Source organism: Colias croceus, chromosome 16, assembly GCF_905220415.1.
Source record: "Colias croceus chromosome 16, ilColCroc2.1".
In the NCBI taxonomy this organism is placed as follows: domain Eukaryota; kingdom Metazoa; phylum Arthropoda; class Insecta; order Lepidoptera; family Pieridae; genus Colias; species Colias croceus.
The window spans coordinates 648,091-668,292 of record NC_059552.1 but is presented as its reverse complement, the minus strand read 5'-3'; the positions used below and the strand labels follow the sequence as shown (position 1 = coordinate 668,292).

The window sequence follows — 20,202 nt, the reverse complement described above, 5'->3', positions numbered from 1 at the left end:
CCAAAAGTTATGCTACAAAAATAACCCTTTTTAGTTTTTACCAGTTTATTAACAATTGCTGCTGTGTGTGTGTGTGTGTGTTCTATAATATTATATTGACTTGATTAAGTAAACTATAAATTTATTTCTTAGAATACTTAGGTAAATTTCGAGAATAATAAGAATGGAAAAATATTATTAAAAATGTACATTATAAAAAAAAATTATGTATCACTAAGTGCAATGCTTTCTGATAATATATTACTTCTAGTTAAAAAATTAACACATACATAACTCGAGGCATTTTAATGAAATTAAAAAAGAATTGATAAATATTTTTTCTTCTTTACATTCTAGGTGATTTAACATTTCTGTACAATAAAAACCACATTTCGTAATAATGGGGATATACCCATTAAAGTATGTATGATCCACCAATCCAGTGAGGTATTCCTGTTATGAAACCAACTCGTCCAAGGCTTTATCTCTGTTGAATTCATGTTTGGCAAGTGCTGCGGACACTCTTCCTTCCGAAAATCCTAGATCCATCAGCTCTCCCAAGATGAGAAGACCTTCTATTACCTGGAAAAAATAATATTCATTGTTAACAAAGTAAACAAAACTAGCCATACTTTTAATAATATTATTTTTCAACAACAGAGTAGATATTAAAATTATTTATATAACTTCTATATTTTTTATTTGTAATATGTTTCAGACTTCAGTCACAAATTAATGATGTTATATTGTTTTTTTTTTATGAGAAACAAATAAACTTTCAAAAGAAAATGATTTTAACGTTGCCATTTATCATAATAGTATTTCGATTTTATATAACCTAGTCTCGTCTGATTATATTACACAAATTCTTGACAAAGCCTGTAAAGTTAGGTCATTCAGGTCAATAAGAGATAACATTATGTCACATAAGTAGCTCAATTTGCTTCACTTGAAGTGTCTCTATAAAGATGTAACTTGTAACAGAAAAAAGAAGTCTCTAAAGTTTTGGAAATCTACCTCAAAAGAAAAAAAAACGTAAAATTTGTTAATTATCTTCTTCTTGATATATAAAACGCAAAGATGGCTAAATGACTTAATTATTAACACATCTGATAACAAAGTATTTGATACATTTTACCCTGATGGGTAAAAATGGGCAGGGCAATAGCAAAATGTAGATTTTTATCTCTGAGATGAATCTCAGAAAATTTTGGTAAATAAAAAGTAAAAACTATACAATGCCCATTCACAATATGTATGGATACTAACAGTAATCATTTTAAATTTCAACATACCTTCTTATCATTCTCTCCAACTAGGCTACACACTCTGGCTACCCTGTCCAAGGGAAAGCCCATTCCATGAATTTTCTGACACATGTTCTGTAATTGTGGGGGAAATTTATCATATGGATTTGGCAACTGCTCAGTTTTTCTCCTTCTATGATCTCGTTTATCACTACTAGAAGATGACCTTGGAACCATTGCCACAGGTGCGGGACTAACATTGCAAGATCTCTCATTTGCTCTCAATTTTGCCGTCGCTAACTCCTCATTCAACTCCCTTACAATATCAGGAACACTTCTAGACCTAGACTTAACTATATTCTGAGAACTATTTGCTGCCGGCTCTTCTGTTACTTCATTAGTGTTTATTGTCTGTTGCGTATAATACGGTTGTTGATAATAATAATAAGGCTGTGGGATATAGGTTGCTCCATTCGTTATTTGATTGATTTCTGCTGACGTGGTTGGCAATGGGTTGCTGTAATATTGATCTGTTACTGTATAAGGTTGTGTAGGAACATAATATTGATAATTGGGCATATATACATTATCAACAGGAATACTCCTATCACATATATTATCAGACTGTACATAATAGCCATTGGAGACTGGGTAATGCTGTGGAGACGAGTATATAATATTTGGACCCTGTATTGTCTGTTCTCCGTAAGCATTTGGTATGTACGTGACACCTTCAAGTTGAGCTTGTGTCGCACAATTTGCATATCCTGGATAGACCTGCTCCTGATAATTTGGCACCTGACAGCTAGCTGTTGAATCTCTTTGACTTTGCAACACTTGAGCTAATAATTCCATATCATTAATAGTTTTAAGTTCAACATTATCAAACGGGCTAGATGTGTCATTTTCAAAATCTTTGAATGTCATTGTTTCAACATTATGAGAGTACTGGGGTTTAGTAATTTTAGAACTAATCTTTAGTTCCTGCAATGGATCTGGATCATCTAGAAGACTTTGTTGGTAGTTTGACTGCACTTGTATGGGCTGCAAGATGCTTGTCTGCGAGTCTTGTGTTGTACTACATGGCAAAGTAACATCTACACTTGTAGTTTTGTCAATCTCTGGGCTATTGTCTTGAGTAGAACTTGTATCACAGTTGCGTTCTGGTTTTTCGTCAGGCGATAGGGCGCTGATCTCATCGGTGCTCGGGTACGACACCTCGGACACACTGAGCTGCTTCAACTTTTCCTCTGCTTCAGCGGCGGCTATGGCGTCCAATTTCTTTTGTTTCGCTTCTTCCAATAATTGAAGACGATGTCGCCTTTCATTTTTCTTCGTTTCTTTTGCGCTTCTAAGCTCTTTGAGTTTAGAAAGTACATTACGTTCGAATGTAGGGCAATAGTTGACGCATTCAACAACATTTTGCGCTCGCAAAGGACATTCTGTAATGCTATAAGGTAACTCGATTCGTGGAGGTCGCTTGTATTTTTCTGATATTTTCACGGGTACGCCGTCCATAAAATCTCCAAAATGTGACATATCAAATCACTTTAACGACTGATAACGATAATAAAATAAAACAAAGTTTGTATTTACACAATCTTAGCACTTTTAAGGTTACATTATCCTCTTTCGACGTCATCACTTGTTACACTAACATATTAAACACATGCATAATGAATAAAAATTTCTCTGTAATCTCATGCTATGTGACCAACAATTTTACTAGACAAACTAATTTTAATTAATTTTATCAATTTAATCAGTAAACAGAGGCGAGAAAAGCATTTGACGTTATTTGTCAAACTCAAACTCAAAACAAAAGTCAAAAACTATATAACGATGTTGCTCGTAATAAAAATAAATCATATGATTCGATTTGTTGCTGTTTTTCTATAACAATTTTTCACATAACTTATTTCAAATAGCCCATCTGTTGGTTATTTATTGATCAATGCAAAGTTATTGTTTTAATAAGCGCTCTAATAGCCTTTTAAGCTAATTATTTGTTCTTGGCTGCAAATCGAATACACGAGATTTGAAATAAAAAAATGAACTCTATCACGTGTAGATTGCAGTTCAAAACACCAGATGTCGCTAGCAGTGCTGTGCCGATTCGATTATTTATCTAATCGATTAATCGATTATGCGAACCAAGATAATCGATTATAATCGATTATCTTGTTCGAAATAAAAAAATTTACATTGTCTTACCTCCAGATTACAAAAATGAAACAAAACTGAATTAAATCACATATTTATTTAAAATAAAACTACTAGATATTAAAAATCAAACAAATACATCAATAATTCCCAATCAGTTAGTATTGTCGTAATGTTATTATATTTTCAGTTGAAGATGTAGATGTTGCAATAAAATTTGATTTCCTTCGCTCAAAATGATCCCAGATCGATGGTTTTGCAGTTACTTGCTCAAGTTGTTGTGATTGTGTAATTACTAGCTCACTATAGTCCCTTGAGTGCTGTTTCTGAGATAAATTAGTTCTTCAAGACAACGTTGTTGGGCATTTGTTGCATTACTATCCGTACCGAAACCGAGTTTTTTAAAACGTGGATCCAGCAGACAAGCTATTGCCACATGTTTGTTGTGTAGGGTTATCATAACTTAAATGGCTTACTCCCAATCGATTGTATCGAAATGATAATCGATTGCAAACGATCATCTTGATAATCGATTAATCGATTAATGATAATCGATTCCGCACACCACTAGTCGCTAGTGTTGTTTCATTAAGTCATGGCGGATTTTTTCTTCTAATTTAGAGATTTACCTTTAATTTTGTGGGTAGATCTGCTAAAAAAGACGTCGTATAATTAATTCGATCTGTTCGTACGGTGGAAGCAAAGCGACAAGAACGTTTAATTGACTTCAACTTGAATCAAAGAAGATAGCCATCGACTTACAAGGAAATACGTCTGACGGATCGTCTCGGATTTCGGTGGTATATAAAATAAGTGAAAATTATACAATTTAGACGTCGCACCGTATTAATTAAATATTACAATTAGCATGATAAAATAAGCGACTGCAACTGGACACGTCACTATATTTTACAGTTGCAGAAAAAGGTTGGTACACGAATAGAAAATCTCGTGCGGTTACCGGTGTTATTTATTATTCAAGGCTTTATTCTATTTGCAGATATTGAGGCAAAATGAATGAAGGTGCACCTATAGTGTACCATGGGAACGGTGGGTTCGGCGCACCCGGAATATATGTAGGCCAGGGTCAAATGGAACGTCAAAATCGGCAATATCCTATGGAAGTGGTTCAAATGATTGGTGGAGTTGGGATGCGCGGAATGGGCTCCCCCAGACAGGGAATGCAGCGCAGGTGGCAGCCACGTAGGGAGCGACAGCAAAAAGGCGAAAATGCATTTGGATATGATTCAGATGACTCCAGCCTATCAAGTAATGCCTCTGGCTCAAATAAATCCAGTGAAAAAGGTAAGATTTATATATTCATTTGTGTATAATGTGCATTATGTTAATTTAGCTGTTGCTATAGGTGCCATTTTTATTATTTTCATGTACCCTCATTTTTTTGCTATGATCTAGTTTTAATATTATTTTATCTTATCTGATCAACTCATTTTCTTTCTGTTTTCATGTAAATCTGTTTTATTTTGTAACGTATCTAATAATGTTAAATGTGTTATGACCTTGTAGTCTTTTAAGATAAAACGAGTTTCCCATTGATAAATGCTATGATAAATTTGAATTTACCAAGCATATAACTTTAAAAAGATTTAAAATTATTAAATTATCTGTAAACAACATTATTGTACATGTTACATGTGTAATATTTCACGATTTTTTGATATAAGCTATTTTACAATATTATTCAAATTTTATTTTGATAAAATTTACTTCTAATAAGAATCTAATCATGTTTCTATGTCAACCGATGATTCAATTAACACTTTTCATTACCTTGGAATAACAATTGACACAATGGGTGGCTAAATTATACTATACCCATACTACAATTTTTTTAGATATGTTTATTTTAAAGATATTTTAAGGAATATACATGGGAAATTATTTTAATACATATTTTCATATATATTATTTAAAAATCTGGAGGGTCATGAATTCTTAACAGTACCAATTGCACGCCTCATAAGCGAAGCGTTGAGGTGGGTACTACTGTCACTTCGCGCAAAACATCTGATTTTTCAAACTTAAAATGTCTTTATGTATCATACATTGCACTTGTAAGATAATACATACACACACATATTAAGAAAAAACACTATTTTTAACATTCATGATATTTTTGATGTCATTTTTGTTATTTAAACTAGTTAAAAAACAGTTTAAAAAAATTCTGTCTTGGACGTCCGTGTGTCTGTATGTGCGGAGGATTTTCTTGTAAACACGATAGCGACCGAAATACTTTACTAATCGAGTCTTTTTTTTTCTCTTACGCTTGAGTATGCTCAGGAATAGAACCCTTTCATTTTTCAGGGTCTGATTCGATGTGGTTCAATTGTTATTAAATAAACAAAAAAAATATCGACTGTTCTCCATAATTTTAGTATGTATATCTATATAACTATATTCTTTATTTTTTTTTATTTTTTTTTTATATTTATAGAGTACTCAAAATTCACCATTATAAACTCGATTCTTTATACTATAAGCCAAGGTTTAAAAAAATAAGTTGGTAGTCAGTCCCTTAAACCTGCGCAGTTTCACATCTAGGTGTAAAGCTTTTATTGTAAAGGATGAGATTATGAGGCGTGCACTTTTGGATTTTCCAAACTATTTTTGAATTGTAACTTCTTTCTGCGCATTGAGGGTAAAATTAAGAAGTTTCAAGATCACATAAAGGCAATACTGTCACGTCATAGAGTAACAACTCCCTGTTTACAAATATAAAATACTAGCGGTCCGCCCCGGCTTCGCCCGTGGTACATATTTACGTTTTCTCTACATCAATAACAATCATCCTCGTACTTCAAGGAATATAATTAAAAAAAAATACAAAAATTCATACTGCAACATTCTATACTTTGATTACTCTTGTCACAAATTGAAGAGAAATCCATACTAATATTATAAATGCGAAAGTATTTCTGTCTGTCTGTCTGTTACTCAATCATGCCTAAACTACTGAACCAATTTGCATGAAATTTGGTATGGAGATATTTTAATACCCGAGAAAGGACATAGGCTACCTTTTATTGCGAAATATGTACCACGGGCGAAGCCGGGGCGGACCTCTAGTAAATTATAAAAGACAGATGTTATGTGATGTGACTGCAGTGTTTTATTATAGCACTATACCTACTGAACTTAATAATAATTCTTAGACTCACAAAATAAGAAAAATACAACAAGGGGAAAAACTGATTAAATGTATTTTTACTTTATTGAAATTATCTGGTCTCATGTTCAATTTGATCAAAAATTTTTTTTTTTCGATTCTGTACATAATATTTAATTAATTGTGCAACCGTATTAATCAGCGATTTTTATAATTATATATAGTAAATTGATTATAATTAGTATTTAAAAATTTAAAATAATTATTTCTGAATTCCAAGAGGAAATTTGTCGTTTTTTCTATATCTAATTGAATTTCCAGGGGACAAGCGCGACTCTGGCAGCTCGACGAACAACGTGAGCCGTGAGTGGCGCGCGCGCAACCGCCGCGAGCATCGCCCGCGTAGGATCGCGCCCGACCGCTACCTCACTGCTGCATATCCGTTTCAGGTCAAGTTCACGCCTGATGATTTGTTGAATGGTGAGTAGGGATGATGATGAGAGATGATAACACACATAAATGCGCATATACATTATACATACATGCATACATGCTCGCATACATACGCAAAAGGCATAATATTGTGATCTCAATATACATATATAAATGTTTCAAAGAAACTGTTTGAAAAATAAAAACCCAGTTTTGGTTTATAATATTTTATAGTTTAAGATAGGTTTTGATTTGGTTTTTAATATTTTATAAGATTAATTTTAATTATTTATTGATTTCATTCATAAATAAAACTTGATAAAGTTTAATTGTGACTTGAATACAATAAAACTGGAAGGAATGGAATGGAAAGAAATCCTGAGAAGTTATAAGTAAGTTTATGTTTAGAATTGTTAGTGAAGACTGTATTTATTTTCAGGCTCGAATTGGGATACACTATCACAAGAGATCTGGGACAAGTTCATAAAGTCCCAGCAGACTGAGGAGACATTCCACAAGAAGATGAACTTATGGAGATATCTTTATATCACCATTAAGGTAAGCATGTGAAGCGTGGTTTTGGTTTTATATTTGATCCATACTAAATTGGTTTTATACTTTTTGTTGGCTCTGCCTGGGCTGAATAAAGATAAAAACTCTTTCTTAGTTTAATAACTCAATATCTTTTGAAATATGAAATCTTGAGCATCATAAACTCTGTGTCATATTATTTTGTTTACATATAATATGACACAGAGTTTTTATTGTAAAAAATCAGTTTAGGTTTAAAGACTTGATTACTCATAAGAACATGCTATCTTAAATTAAATTAACTTATTTCTCTAGTTTTAGTTAATATCATGTAATATTTATATTTTATACAAAATAAGCATAAATTCTACTTTACTATTATAAATTACAGTAAATGTGATTTTTAAGTTATTTTTTAAATACATTGAGACTTTCACAATTTTTCAAAAAATCAGTTTATGAGTGAAAAATAGTTTTAAAAAATCCTAGTTTTGAATCTTGTTCTGCAAAAGAAATTTAATATTAGTATGTATTCTATTACAATATTCAATGCTTTTAAACTGTGTTTTCATTCCAAATCATTTCAACAGCTGTTAGTGTCGTAATTTAAAAAAATCTGCTATAACTAAGTTTAATTTCCCATCTTACAATATTATTATCGTTCTCGCCGCAGTCAATATTCCCCCGCTACGGGCTGTACGTGGTGGGCTCCACAATGTCGGGCTTCGGCCTCGAGTCATCAGACATGGACCTGTGCCTGTACGTGCGTGCGCTCGCGCATCTGGAGCCGCGTGCGCATGCGCTGCTGCACCTCGACTATATACTCGCCTATATACGCGCTATTGATCCTAGTTAGTATATCTTTTAGTATTATAAGAAAAAGTTGAATGCTTATTTTTTTTACAATTGTGCAATTTGTTAGTATTTCATAGAAAATAATACAAACGATTCAAAGTCATTGATTTTCGTTTTCCATGAAAATATAGTAAAAATTTTAATATAATTATATTCGTAACTAGCTTCCGCCCGCGACTCCGTCCGCGATTATTGTTCCGGGATAAAAATCTATCTTATTTTATGCCCAAGATAATAAGGTATAATTATATCAAATCGAACCGTTAGTTATCACGTGATGCCTTCACATACAGACAGACACACAGACCAAAAATTCACATATTTGGGTTGGGTATCGATCCAGTAACACCCCTATTTATTTTTTCAACATTTTCAATGTACAGAATTGGCCCTTCTACAGATTTATTATATTATGTACATAGATTTTTTTTAGTAATGAATTGCATAACTTGCGTGTGCATAAAATATAATCATATTCCAATTATTTATAAGAAATCTCTTCTTTTTGTTTGAATAACATATAAAATTAGCTACTTTAATCGTTGAATGAGTCATCCGCGCGAACAGCTATCAGATAACACGCGTGTGTCGCAGACGCGGAGCTGATCCAGGCGAAGGTGCCGATCCTGAAGTTCCGCGACGCGCGCGCGGGCGTGCACGTGGACCTGAACTGCAACAACGTGGTGGGCGTGCGCAACACGGAGCTGCTGCTGTGGTTCTCGCGCGCGGACTGGCGCGTGCGCCCGCTCGTGGCCGTGGCCAAGCTGTGGGCGCGCGCGCACCGCGTCAACGACGCGCGCCGCCGCACGCTCTCGTCCTACGCGCTCACGCTCATGGTCATACACTTCCTGCAGTGTGAGTGTTATACATGTATTATAGTCGAGCCAATTTAATAGGCAACATTTGACGTCTATCAATTTTATCTTCGAAGAGAGGTAACCTGCTTAAAAACATCGATTAAAGTGTATTAATCGATACGGATTTGAAACATTTGTCAATCGAATTTATTAATTTATGATGATTTTTATTCACAAGTAATCAATGCATTCGATTCTATAGTAGAGCCATTTTAATAGGCAACATTTGACAGTTCAACAAAATTCAACAACGTAATCTAGTAACGACGACATAGAATAACATGATATTTCGTTTTGTTAGAACTGCACATTTGCTTAACTTTTTTCAATTACGATTACAGTACTCCAAAATTAATAATGCGCATGAAAATCTTCGCTAATTGTCGTATTTCCAAAATGTATTTCATTTGACTAAACAAATTTTATTAAATTATGCATGAAGAAAATGCATTTAAACACTCTATATACATATCGTCTCCGGACGCTCCGGGAATATGACAGTTACCGAACTGTGACGAAGATTTCTATGTGCATTATCACTTTTGGAGTACTGTACATATTTATAATTATAATGACCGATACAAGTTATTTTATGATTTCATTTTACTGATAAACCATCCTAAACATAATAAACAATTTCTGAATTGAAGAACTGACGTCGCTACAATTTTGTGTCAATAAACCTTTTTTCTTTTTAAATACTAGAGACGTTACTCTAAAAATCGAAATCTGACATCTATAGTCGAGCCAATTTAATAGGCAACATTTGACGTCTATCAATTTTATCTTCGAAGAGAGGTAACCTGCTTAAAAACATCGATTAAAGTGTATTAATCGATACGGATTTGAAACACTTGTCAATCGAATTTATTAACTTATGATGATTTTTATTCACAAGTAATCAATGCATTCGATTCTAGATGTCAGATTTCGATTTTTAGAGTAACGTCTCTGGTATTTAAAAAGAAAAAAGGTTTATTGACACAAAATTGTAGCGACGTCAGTTGTTCAATTCAGAAATTGTTTATTATGTTTAGAATGATTTATCAGTAAAATGAAATCTTAAAATTACTTGTATCGGTCATTATTATTAAAAATATGTAATCGTTATTGAAAAAAGTTAAGCAAATGTGCAGTTCTAACAAAACGAAATATCATGTTATTCTATGTCGTCGTTACTAAATACTAGGTTACGTTGTTGAATTTTGTTGAACTGTCAAATGTTGCCTATTAAAATGGCTCTACTATTATAGTTGAGAGAGCTCGTTGCAGCGTTAGGGAATATATGGAAGATGAAAATCCATGGATGGTTTTCGCGATCTTTGGAATAACTATTATGGTATACTAACGGTGCGTCAGCTATACATACTAGCAGTAATACTAAAATTCCATAAAATAGCTCCAAACACAATTATAACGAACGAACGCACTCGAAGAAATCCTGCATGGAGGAAACATAGCTGTAATATGTCTTTCGGTAGCAAGGCGTTTATATTCATGGGACCTCACTTATACTCCATAATGAACAAAAAACTAAATATCTTTCCTATGACCAAGTTCCGCTGTAAAAAATATGTTACAAATTGGCTATTAAATCTAGACTACTTAGAAACTGAAAATCTCGTTACAATAATATCTTGATTAAAATATAAATTTAAACATTTACTGACTATTAAAATAATCACTCATACAACATCTACACATACACACATACACACACACACACATATACACGCACGCATACACACACGCACATATGCACACGTAATATTTAAATGGCAATTAAACTTTGAAATATTTTTTATGTACCTAATACGGCGAAAGAGATTGAGCCCCACAACACAGGGGATCCTAGTGTGGGGTTCAATGCAGCACATGTAACTATATTATGTAACATTTCTTGTAATTAATAAAGAAATTTTTCATTTTCATTTTCATATATGTACTTACTAGCTAGTTAGCTAGATTTCACCCGCAATGCTCCGCTCCTATTGTTCGAAGCATGATGATATATAGTCTACAGCCTTCCTCGATAAATGAGCTATCTAATACTGAAATAATTTTTCAAATTGAACCAGCAGTTCCTGAGATTAGAGCGTTCAAACAAACTCTTCAGCTTTATAGAATTAACATGATTTTAAAAGAGTGACTACGGTATTTCTTGCCGGTTCTCTTTAGATAGGGCTTTCAGAATCGGTGGTAATTTGTAAAACTAATGGTAATTCAAAGTGCTTCTATATAAAGTCGAATTGAATGAATAGTGTTTGGATCTCGCACTAAGTTGTACCCTGTTTGGCGGCAGGCGGCGCTACGCCGGCGATCCTGCCGCGCGCGAGCGAGGCGGCGTGCGGCGCGGCGCGCGCGCGGCCCGCCAACCGCACGCCGCTGGGCGAGCTGTTCGTGCAGCTGCTGCAGTACTACGCGCACTTCCCGTACGAGCGCATGTGCGTGTCGGTGCGCGCCGCGCGCCGCCTGCCGCGCGCCGACTGCCGCATGCACGACCCGCACGTGCAGCAGCTCATCTGTGTCGAGGGTGAGTCGCACGTTTCCCGTTAAACGATTTGTTCAACGACAACAATGTGTTCAACAACAACAATTTGTTTAAAAACCATAACAATTCGTTCAACAACAGCAACAATTTGTTCAACAACAGAAACAATTTGTTCAACAACAGCAACAATCTGTTCAACAACAGCAACAATTTGTTCAACAATAGCAACACTTTGTTCAAAAATAGGAACTATTTATTCAACAACAGCAACAATTTGTTCAACAATAGCAACATTTTGTTCAAAAATAGGAACAATTTGTTCAACAATAGCAACAATCTGTTCAACAACAGCAACAATCTGTTCAACAACAGCAACAATTTGTTCAACAATAGCAACACTTTGTTCAAAAATAGGAACTATTTATTCAACAACAGCAACAATTTGTTCAACAATAGCAACACTTTGTTCAAAAATAGGAACAATTTGTTCAACAATAGCAACAATCTGTTCAACAACAGCTACAATTTGTTCAACAACAGCAACAATCTGTTCAACAACAGCTACAATTTTTTCAACAATAGCAACACTTTGTTCAAAAATAGGAACAATTTGTTCAACAACAGCAACAATTTGTTCAACAATAGCAACACTTTGTTCAAAAATAGGAACAATTTGTTCAACAATAGCAACAATCTGTTCAACAACAGCTACAATTTGTTCAACAACAGCAACAATCTGTTCAACAATAGCAACACTTTGTTCAAAAATAGGAACAATTTGTTCAACAACAGCAACAATTTTCAAATAAAACACACGCACACGGTTTCAGTGACAAAGAACGACTAACTTATTTTATTCAGACCACAGATTCAAAAGCACATTACAGACATAACATACCACAGATACATTTGACATAACTGTCACTTCTATATTTTGATACTTTCAACACTCCCACTCAAAATATAGAAAATCACAAACAAAACAAAAGTACATAATTCATATTTCAACAATACCTAGAGTATTTAAATGTTTGTAATGTTTAATAGGGCCTAAGCTCTTTGTGAGCAAATCCGCTGGCATATCTGATGTACACATATATTCAACACTAACAATGTTTTTCAGTATTACAATTATTAAATTGGCTTAAATAAGACACCGCATATGCTATGTCGGGTCGTGTAAGAACAACTAAATACATTAAGCTTCCGACAAGCTGCTGATAAGGATTTTGGCTACTACCAGTAGTCTCTTTTTTACATTTTAAATTGACCTCCATAGGAGTATTTACTTGTTTACAATCAGTCATGCAAAATTTAGACAATAATTTATCTATATATTTCTTCTGATTTAATGTAACAGTTCCTTTTTCCTTATTAAAACTTACAGACATTCCTAAACATTCCTTAATAATACCTAAGTCTTTTAACTGGAAATTTTTACTTAACATGGTTTTAAGGTGTTTATTTTCAGCTCTATTGTTGGAAAAAACAAACATATCATCGACATACAAAGCTACAATAGTTCTACTATTACCAACAATTTTAATATACAAACATGGCTCTATTTTTGACTTTATATAACCATCAATTAACATACAAGAATCTACCTTCTTATGCCAAGCCCGGGATGCCTGCTTGAGACCATATATAGCCTTTTTCAATTTAAGCACCTTACTATTATCTGAACAAGCATAACCAACCGGTTTCTGCATATATATTGTCTCAGCCAGGTCCCCATTCAAGAAAGCAGTTTTTACATCAAGATGTGTAACTTCTAGATTCAACTGTACAGACAATGCAAAAAGTAACCTAAGTGTTGTATGTCGCACAACAGGGGAAAATGTTTCACTGTAGTCCACACCATACTTTTGAGAACACCCCTTAGCTACAAGCCTAGCTCTATAACGCACATTATTTTCTGAATCACACTTCTTTTTAAGAACCCACTTGCACTTCACTATTGTTTCACCATTCGTAGGTCTATTAACCAACTCCCAAGCATCATTGTCCTTAAAACACTGAAGTTCCTCTTTTACCGCTAACAACCACTGGTCCTTTTCATCTCCTTGTAAAGCCTCTTCTATTGACAAACCATCGGCATTATCAAACTCCTCAGAGACACACATATTAGTCACTATGTATCTTTCTGTCTTTTTCCTTATCCTGGTAGACTTGGGACGTGCCGGCAAATCAGAAGCATCTTCGTAATCACTTGGTATATAGTCTTTATCCGACAAACCTAGTGTTTCATCAGTGATTATGGTTTCATCCGCACCGGTGACATTTTCTAAGGTTGATGTCTCCTTATCTTCTATGTCTCCCACTGAACATGAGTTTTCCTTTCTCTCACTCTCAATAATTGGGATAGTGATATCTGGATGTTTATCCTCTTCCATGATAATGACCTCTCGGCTAGTTGTAATACACTTTGTCCTTGGATTATATATCCTGTATCCTTTGATATCATCAGGATATCCGACAAGGATGTGTTTTTCAGCTTTCTTGTCCCATTTCTGACGTCTTGCCTTTGCCACATGTACCATCACACTGCTACCGAATATCCTGAGATGGCTCACATTTGGTTTATGACCAAACCAGACTTCAAATGGAGTCTTATCATTCAATGATGGAAGTACTGTTCTATTCTGTAGGTACACAGCAGTATGTGTCGCCTCTGCCCAGAACTCTTTGCCTAACTTCGCATCAAACAATAAGCATCTCGCTTTTTCCACCACAGTACGATTATTCCGTTCCGATACACCATTTTGCTCGGGTGTGTACGGATTACTTCTTTGGTGTATAATACCTTCATTCTTGAGAAATGAGTCAAATTCTTTATTACAGTATTCACAACCATTATCGCTTCTCAAAATTTTTATTTTCTTGCTCGTTTGCTTCTCCACTTTGGCTTTATATTCTGCAAAACATCTGAGCGCTTCACTTTTATGCTTTAAGAAGTACACTGCTATCATTCTGCTGAAGTCGTCAATGAACAAGATAAAATACCTCGAGCCTCCCAACGATTCATGCTCCATTGGTCCACAAATGTCTGTGTGTACCAACCCTAGCAACTCATTGCATCTGGAACCACTTGGGAATGGCAGACGACACTGTTTGCCCTCACAGCATACATGACAAGATGACTTACTTATGTCAACTTTTTCTTGGAGATCCATTCCTTCCACAGCAATTGACATTTTATTTAAATAAGTGCTATTGACATGGCCTAGTCGTCTGTGCCAGACATCTCCTGACACTGCTAAACTTGTCACTTCACTGTCAGCAAGTCTCAACTTGTACACTCCGTTACTGAGCACAGCCATAGCCACCATTTCATTATTTCTGTTGAACATGTTACAGCCTTCTGACGTAAATTGAACTCTGTTACCAGTCTCGATCAATCGGCTTACTGACAATAAATTTGTTGTCAATCCTGGAGCACACATAACATCTCTCACTGGTATCTCATATTCACATTGATCCGTTTTCGTCACAATATTTACGTCGCCCGAACATAATACTTGAAGTTTCTCGTTGTTTGCAACACATATCTCCCGCATATCGTGGTATGTTGCATTCTTCATCCACTTTTCATTGGCCGTCAAGTGCATACTCGCGCCAGAGTCGATGTACCAGTCGTACTTGTTGAATTGGCCACTCAAAAACACTGCACTGAATGCATTACTCTGTTTACGTTGCAATGCTTTCGAATGATTACTTGAATTATCATTAATTGGACATTGATTCTTATAGTGACCCGTTTGTTTACACCGATAACATTTGACATGACTTTTGGCACCACAACTGACATTGACGTTTGACTTAGCTTGACTTTGCGCACCGGATGACACATTTTTATTTTTCTTATGTTGCCACTTCTGCGCGCCACTTGCAAATGCCCCACCAATTTCACTAGATTGAGAACCCACTTCCGTTTCCATATCCATCAGCTTGGTTCTAATGGCGTCCGTTGTAATTTGGATGCCTGAATGCTCAATGGCCATGATCATCGGCATGAATTTTTCCGTCAATCCAGCTAGTAAAAGACAGCCGATCCACTCGTCACTGATCTTAAAACCTGTCCCGCTCAACTTTTGACCTGTCTCGACGATCTGCGTCACGTACGCTTGCATGGAAGCACAGTTTTCCAACCGTATTGAAATAAGGTTTCGCAAAAGAGATATTCTTCGCGAAAATCCGGAATCATCAAATAATGACTTAAGCTTGTTCCAAAGTTCTGACGATGTTTTGACTTCCTTGATATGCACGTACAAGGCGCTGTCTATAGTCATGATAAGCTTTGCCTTTGTTTTCGCATCTTCTGCAGCTTCTATCGTCTTCCCAGATATTGGCCTGATGCAATGCACCATATCCTCCAGAACTAGAAAATTCTCTGCAGCGAAAACCCATTCTGAGTAATTTTCTCTGCCTTTCAGTTTGGGCACGTTGATTAGGTAATTCGATGCCATCCTCACTGGTTAACTCACTGGATAACACGATCGATACTCAATCAGTCCGAAACTTACTTCTCGACACAAAATTACTACTTTTTAAAGAGGTGCGCTGGGCACATAACCTCAAATAAAACACACGGTTTCAGTGACAAAGAACGACTAACTTATTTTATTCAGACCACAGATTCAAAAGCACATTACAGACATAACATACCACAGATACATTTGACATAACTGTCACTTCTATATTTTGATACTTTCAACAAATTTGTTCAACAATAGCAACACGTTGTTCAAAAATAGTGGAGAACAATTTGTTCAACAATAGCAACAATCTGTTCAACAACAGCTACAATTTGTTCAACAGCAGCAACCATTTGTTCAACAATAGCAACAATCTGTTCAACAACATCAACAACGATTTGTTTAACAATAGCAACAATTAAACATAAGCTTTGATGAAACAAAAAAAAATCACGCCTTTTTATTTCTGTTTTTTACGGATTTATTTCTTAAATATACAGGGTGTAATCGTTAAGTGTGCACAAGCGATTATTCCGTAACTATTGCAGATATCAAAAAACTTGAAACTGATATCGAAAGTACTTAACCTAATGAGTAAAATGGTCATAATAAATTTTTAAAAATAAAACGAGAAATATCCTAAAATATTATATTAAACGCTCCCATACATTTGATTTCCCATACATTTTGTATTCATAGCAGATTTTCGAAATGACGTCCTCATTGTGCAATACCATGAGGAGCTCTATTTAAAGTTTAGAAATTAACTTCCCTTCAAATTTGCGAACTAGTAATTATTAAAGCAGAAAACCAATAAAAGAAAGAGAAAGCTAAAATCTTTCATATTAAATGTACATGGGATATTCAAATCTCATACTAAACGTATGGGAGGGTTTAAAGATAATTTTATTGATATTTCCCGTTTTATTTTTAAAAATTTATTACGGCCATTTTACTCATTAGGTAAAGTACTTTCGATATCAGTTTAAAGTTTTTTGTTTTCTGTAATAGTTACGGAAAAATCGTCTGTGCACACTTAACGATTACACCCTGTATATGTATAATCATTATATTATTTAATATGTACATACCATTGCGATTTATTGAATAATTTAGCTTAACTTGAAGATCATTTGAAAATAATTAAAAATTACCATGCTAATATAAATTCCATGTCGAAACAAGCCTATTGTTCCATTGAGACAATTTAATTACTATACTATTATGACTATGATTAAGTTTTTACAGAATACCCATTTCGGTCATAATTGGATTGTAATTGACCCTTTATTGTTTACATAGAAAATTATAACAGGTATTTTACATAATATCATTAAACTGTTCATCTGATTTTACAAGAAAAAATTATACATTGATTTTTTAAGAAATTAATTGTTTGAACTTCCCTTTCCTTAAATGTCCCTCTTATTCATCAGTATTAGGTACAGCATTAATACAACTCATTTCTCACTACTAAATAACCTGTCCCACAGAACCGTTCGACCTGTCCAACACGGCGCGTTCCGTCTACGACCCGGAGTCGTTCGAGAAGATCGTGACAGCTTTCCGCGAAAGCTACAAGCGTCTCTCCGCCGGCATGCGGCTGGCGGACGCGTGGCCCGCGCCGCAGCGATGATGCCCGCCGCGCGCCCGGGGCCCGCCGCCCGACCGGGGCCCGCCGCCCGCCCGGGGCCCGCCGCCCGACGACCCGCCGCTAGGCCGACCGACTGGCAGGACCGCGGTGGTCTAGCCTGTGGTGCGAACCAGTGATGTGATGTGCCAGGGCGATCGCCCCACTCGGCTTGTGACAGTGAAATTGTGAAGTGATCTTGACAGTGTTGCAAGGAGTCGCCGGTTGGGATTCGTTTGGTTCGCTCGATTAGTGGGGACTCATGAAAATAGTCGTGTAATGTTTAACGTGACTCCACTGGGACTCATCTCTTGCAACATTATCGCGTACAAAGCTATATTATAATAGGGTGCAGTCCCAAATAGTGCCGTAACAATAATCGACTGGCTGTGATATGCGACTGAATCCCTGTATATATGTAGTCGTAATATAGTACTTAGCGTCCGACCGGAAATATCTCGGCGGCCGGTCGCCCGCCGGCGCGGCGGCTCTGTCCCGCCCTGCCCTGTTCTGTTCTCTCGGCGCGGGACAGAGCCCCCCCCCCCGCCTGCAATGCATTTTTAGTTCCTACTTTTTCACAGACGGCCACTTATTATTTATAGTACATATTTTATATTTATAGAACTATTGTCACTATGGACATATGTTAAATCACATAGTGCCATGTTTTTAGTTAGTGTTGTTACTAGTCAGTTACGGCCCACCAAAGAGTGTCCGCTCTGAAATCGGTCGAGACGCGCATAAGATTGTTGGCCGGTTTCACCTGGAGACTGACGCAAGGAATTCACTCGGCATCGAATACGAAACGCATTTGTCCGTAACTTTAGCTCGTCCCGCACCGAAGCTGCCTCGAAAGCGTCCTATTATAATTTTGAATATTTATATTTATAAGTTATTTAATGGTGTAAATAGTAAGAATGAAAGAGAACTATTGTTGAAACGTTTTAGTCGTGTTGTATGTATGTTTTATGTAAATAGTTATTTTTTGTGATGTAAAGAGTAAATGACAAAAAATATATTGGAAGTTGTTGTACAAGTTACGATAAGCTTGGCTCGGAAGCGCTGGGCACTGCGTGGAGCCGCCCGGGACTCCCCCGCTTCACTCGGTACATCAGACATGTATGCATGAATCACATTCCAACATCGTTCAGTATTGCGCTATTCGCCATCGAGATCAAAATTTTCTGTGATATGTCAGCGATAATTTTTCATCAAAGGCTTTTTTTGGTGCTATTTGCGAGCCGATATGAACATTGAATGGTGCTAAATATTTAAATAATTTTATACGACCGCTTTCTCTGTTGGAGTTTGTTTCCATAGTGGATACGAGATGAAATATAAAACAAAGCATATCTTTAAAATAATAAAGAATGTAGTAATTGTTATCTCTGTTACGTAGGCGTGTTAGAGCAGATATAATGAGACGTTGTTACTCCCGCACAGGCCGAGGGATATATATTTTAAAATTTGTACGGCCTTATGAAATACACCAAACTATTTTATACACCTTCAATATATTACTTTAGCATGGAGTCGGATTTCAATAATGAATTTTATTTTTATAATAACAATTTTTGAAAATTAGATTTGAAATTACGTTTTACAATATTTATTTCCGTATTTGTTTTGATGGTTTTATCGAAACGTGAGTCCACGAACGCTTATCTTCATCGATCAGTCGCCCGGCAACTCTTTGTATAGTTTAAATAAGTTTTATATTGATTTTACGTATACTGCGTTGGCGTACCGCCTCTGAATATAAAAGTACAATAAATAAAGTTTAATCAGTAAGAAAACTTTATGGATATATTATAAAAAAATTGCATCTCGAAAACTTAATTTAAATAAAAAATATAAAAAACCGAAAGCAATAAAAAATTAAAATAAAAAGACAAAAAAAATAAAAAAATTAATAAAAAAAATAAAAAAAAAAATACTAAAAAATAATTGAGGAAAATTCTTAAAAAAAGAATTTTACATAATCAGCGTATCCCCGGCGGTGGCCGCACACGCTGCCGCCGGAATCCAATCGATATAATCTTTCCCCGATCCCACAAATTTATTTTATTTAAGCAGTTTGTATTCGAATCTAACAAGTGTAATATTAAGCAAGTTGCGGAATGTTTTCAATTTGAATCTTAACGATTGGCTAAAATGTATGGGGTGCTAGTAATAATCACTGCCAAAGTATTGTGTATTTTATATATAAGGCAGGGGGTACACGAGTATTGGAATTTTGTTTACACGTTGAATGGATTTAAAAGGCGGCTGCTGTCACACCCTTTTTTGATTTTATAATGATTAACAAGAAATTGTAATATTAGTCTCAATTCATTTATCTGATTTTAAATAATGCATTTTATAATCACGTAATCATGTTTCTAAGTAAATTTTTTTTATTTATACACG

The 20,202-nt window shown here is 35.3% G+C and overlaps 2 protein-coding genes across 2 annotated transcripts; one reads left to right on the top strand and one right to left on the bottom strand.

The window, feature by feature from the left end:
• Window positions 1-270: 270 nt before the first annotated feature.
• LOC123698612 lies at window positions 271-3,040 on the bottom strand. Its single transcript, XM_045645331.1, has 2 exons — window positions 1,275-3,040; window positions 271-561 (listed from the first exon to the last, which is right to left on the bottom strand). The coding sequence occupies exons 1-2, from the start codon at window positions 2,763-2,765 to the stop codon at window positions 436-438; spliced, it is 1,617 nt and encodes a 538-aa protein (XP_045501287.1). The 5' UTR covers window positions 2,766-3,040; the 3' UTR covers window positions 271-435.
• A 918-nt stretch (window positions 3,041-3,958) lies between these two features.
• On the top strand, window positions 3,959-18,534 carry LOC123698613 (poly(A) RNA polymerase gld-2 homolog A-like). The gene is made up of 8 exons (XM_045645332.1): window positions 3,959-4,316; window positions 4,390-4,694; window positions 6,841-6,999; window positions 7,391-7,509; window positions 8,156-8,333; window positions 8,932-9,192; window positions 11,497-11,727; window positions 17,657-18,534. Exons 2-8 carry the CDS (start codon window positions 4,403-4,405, stop codon window positions 17,797-17,799), a joined length of 1,383 nt encoding a protein of 460 aa, XP_045501288.1. The 5' UTR covers window positions 3,959-4,316; window positions 4,390-4,402; the 3' UTR covers window positions 17,800-18,534.
• Window positions 18,535-20,202: the final 1,668 nt, after the last annotated feature.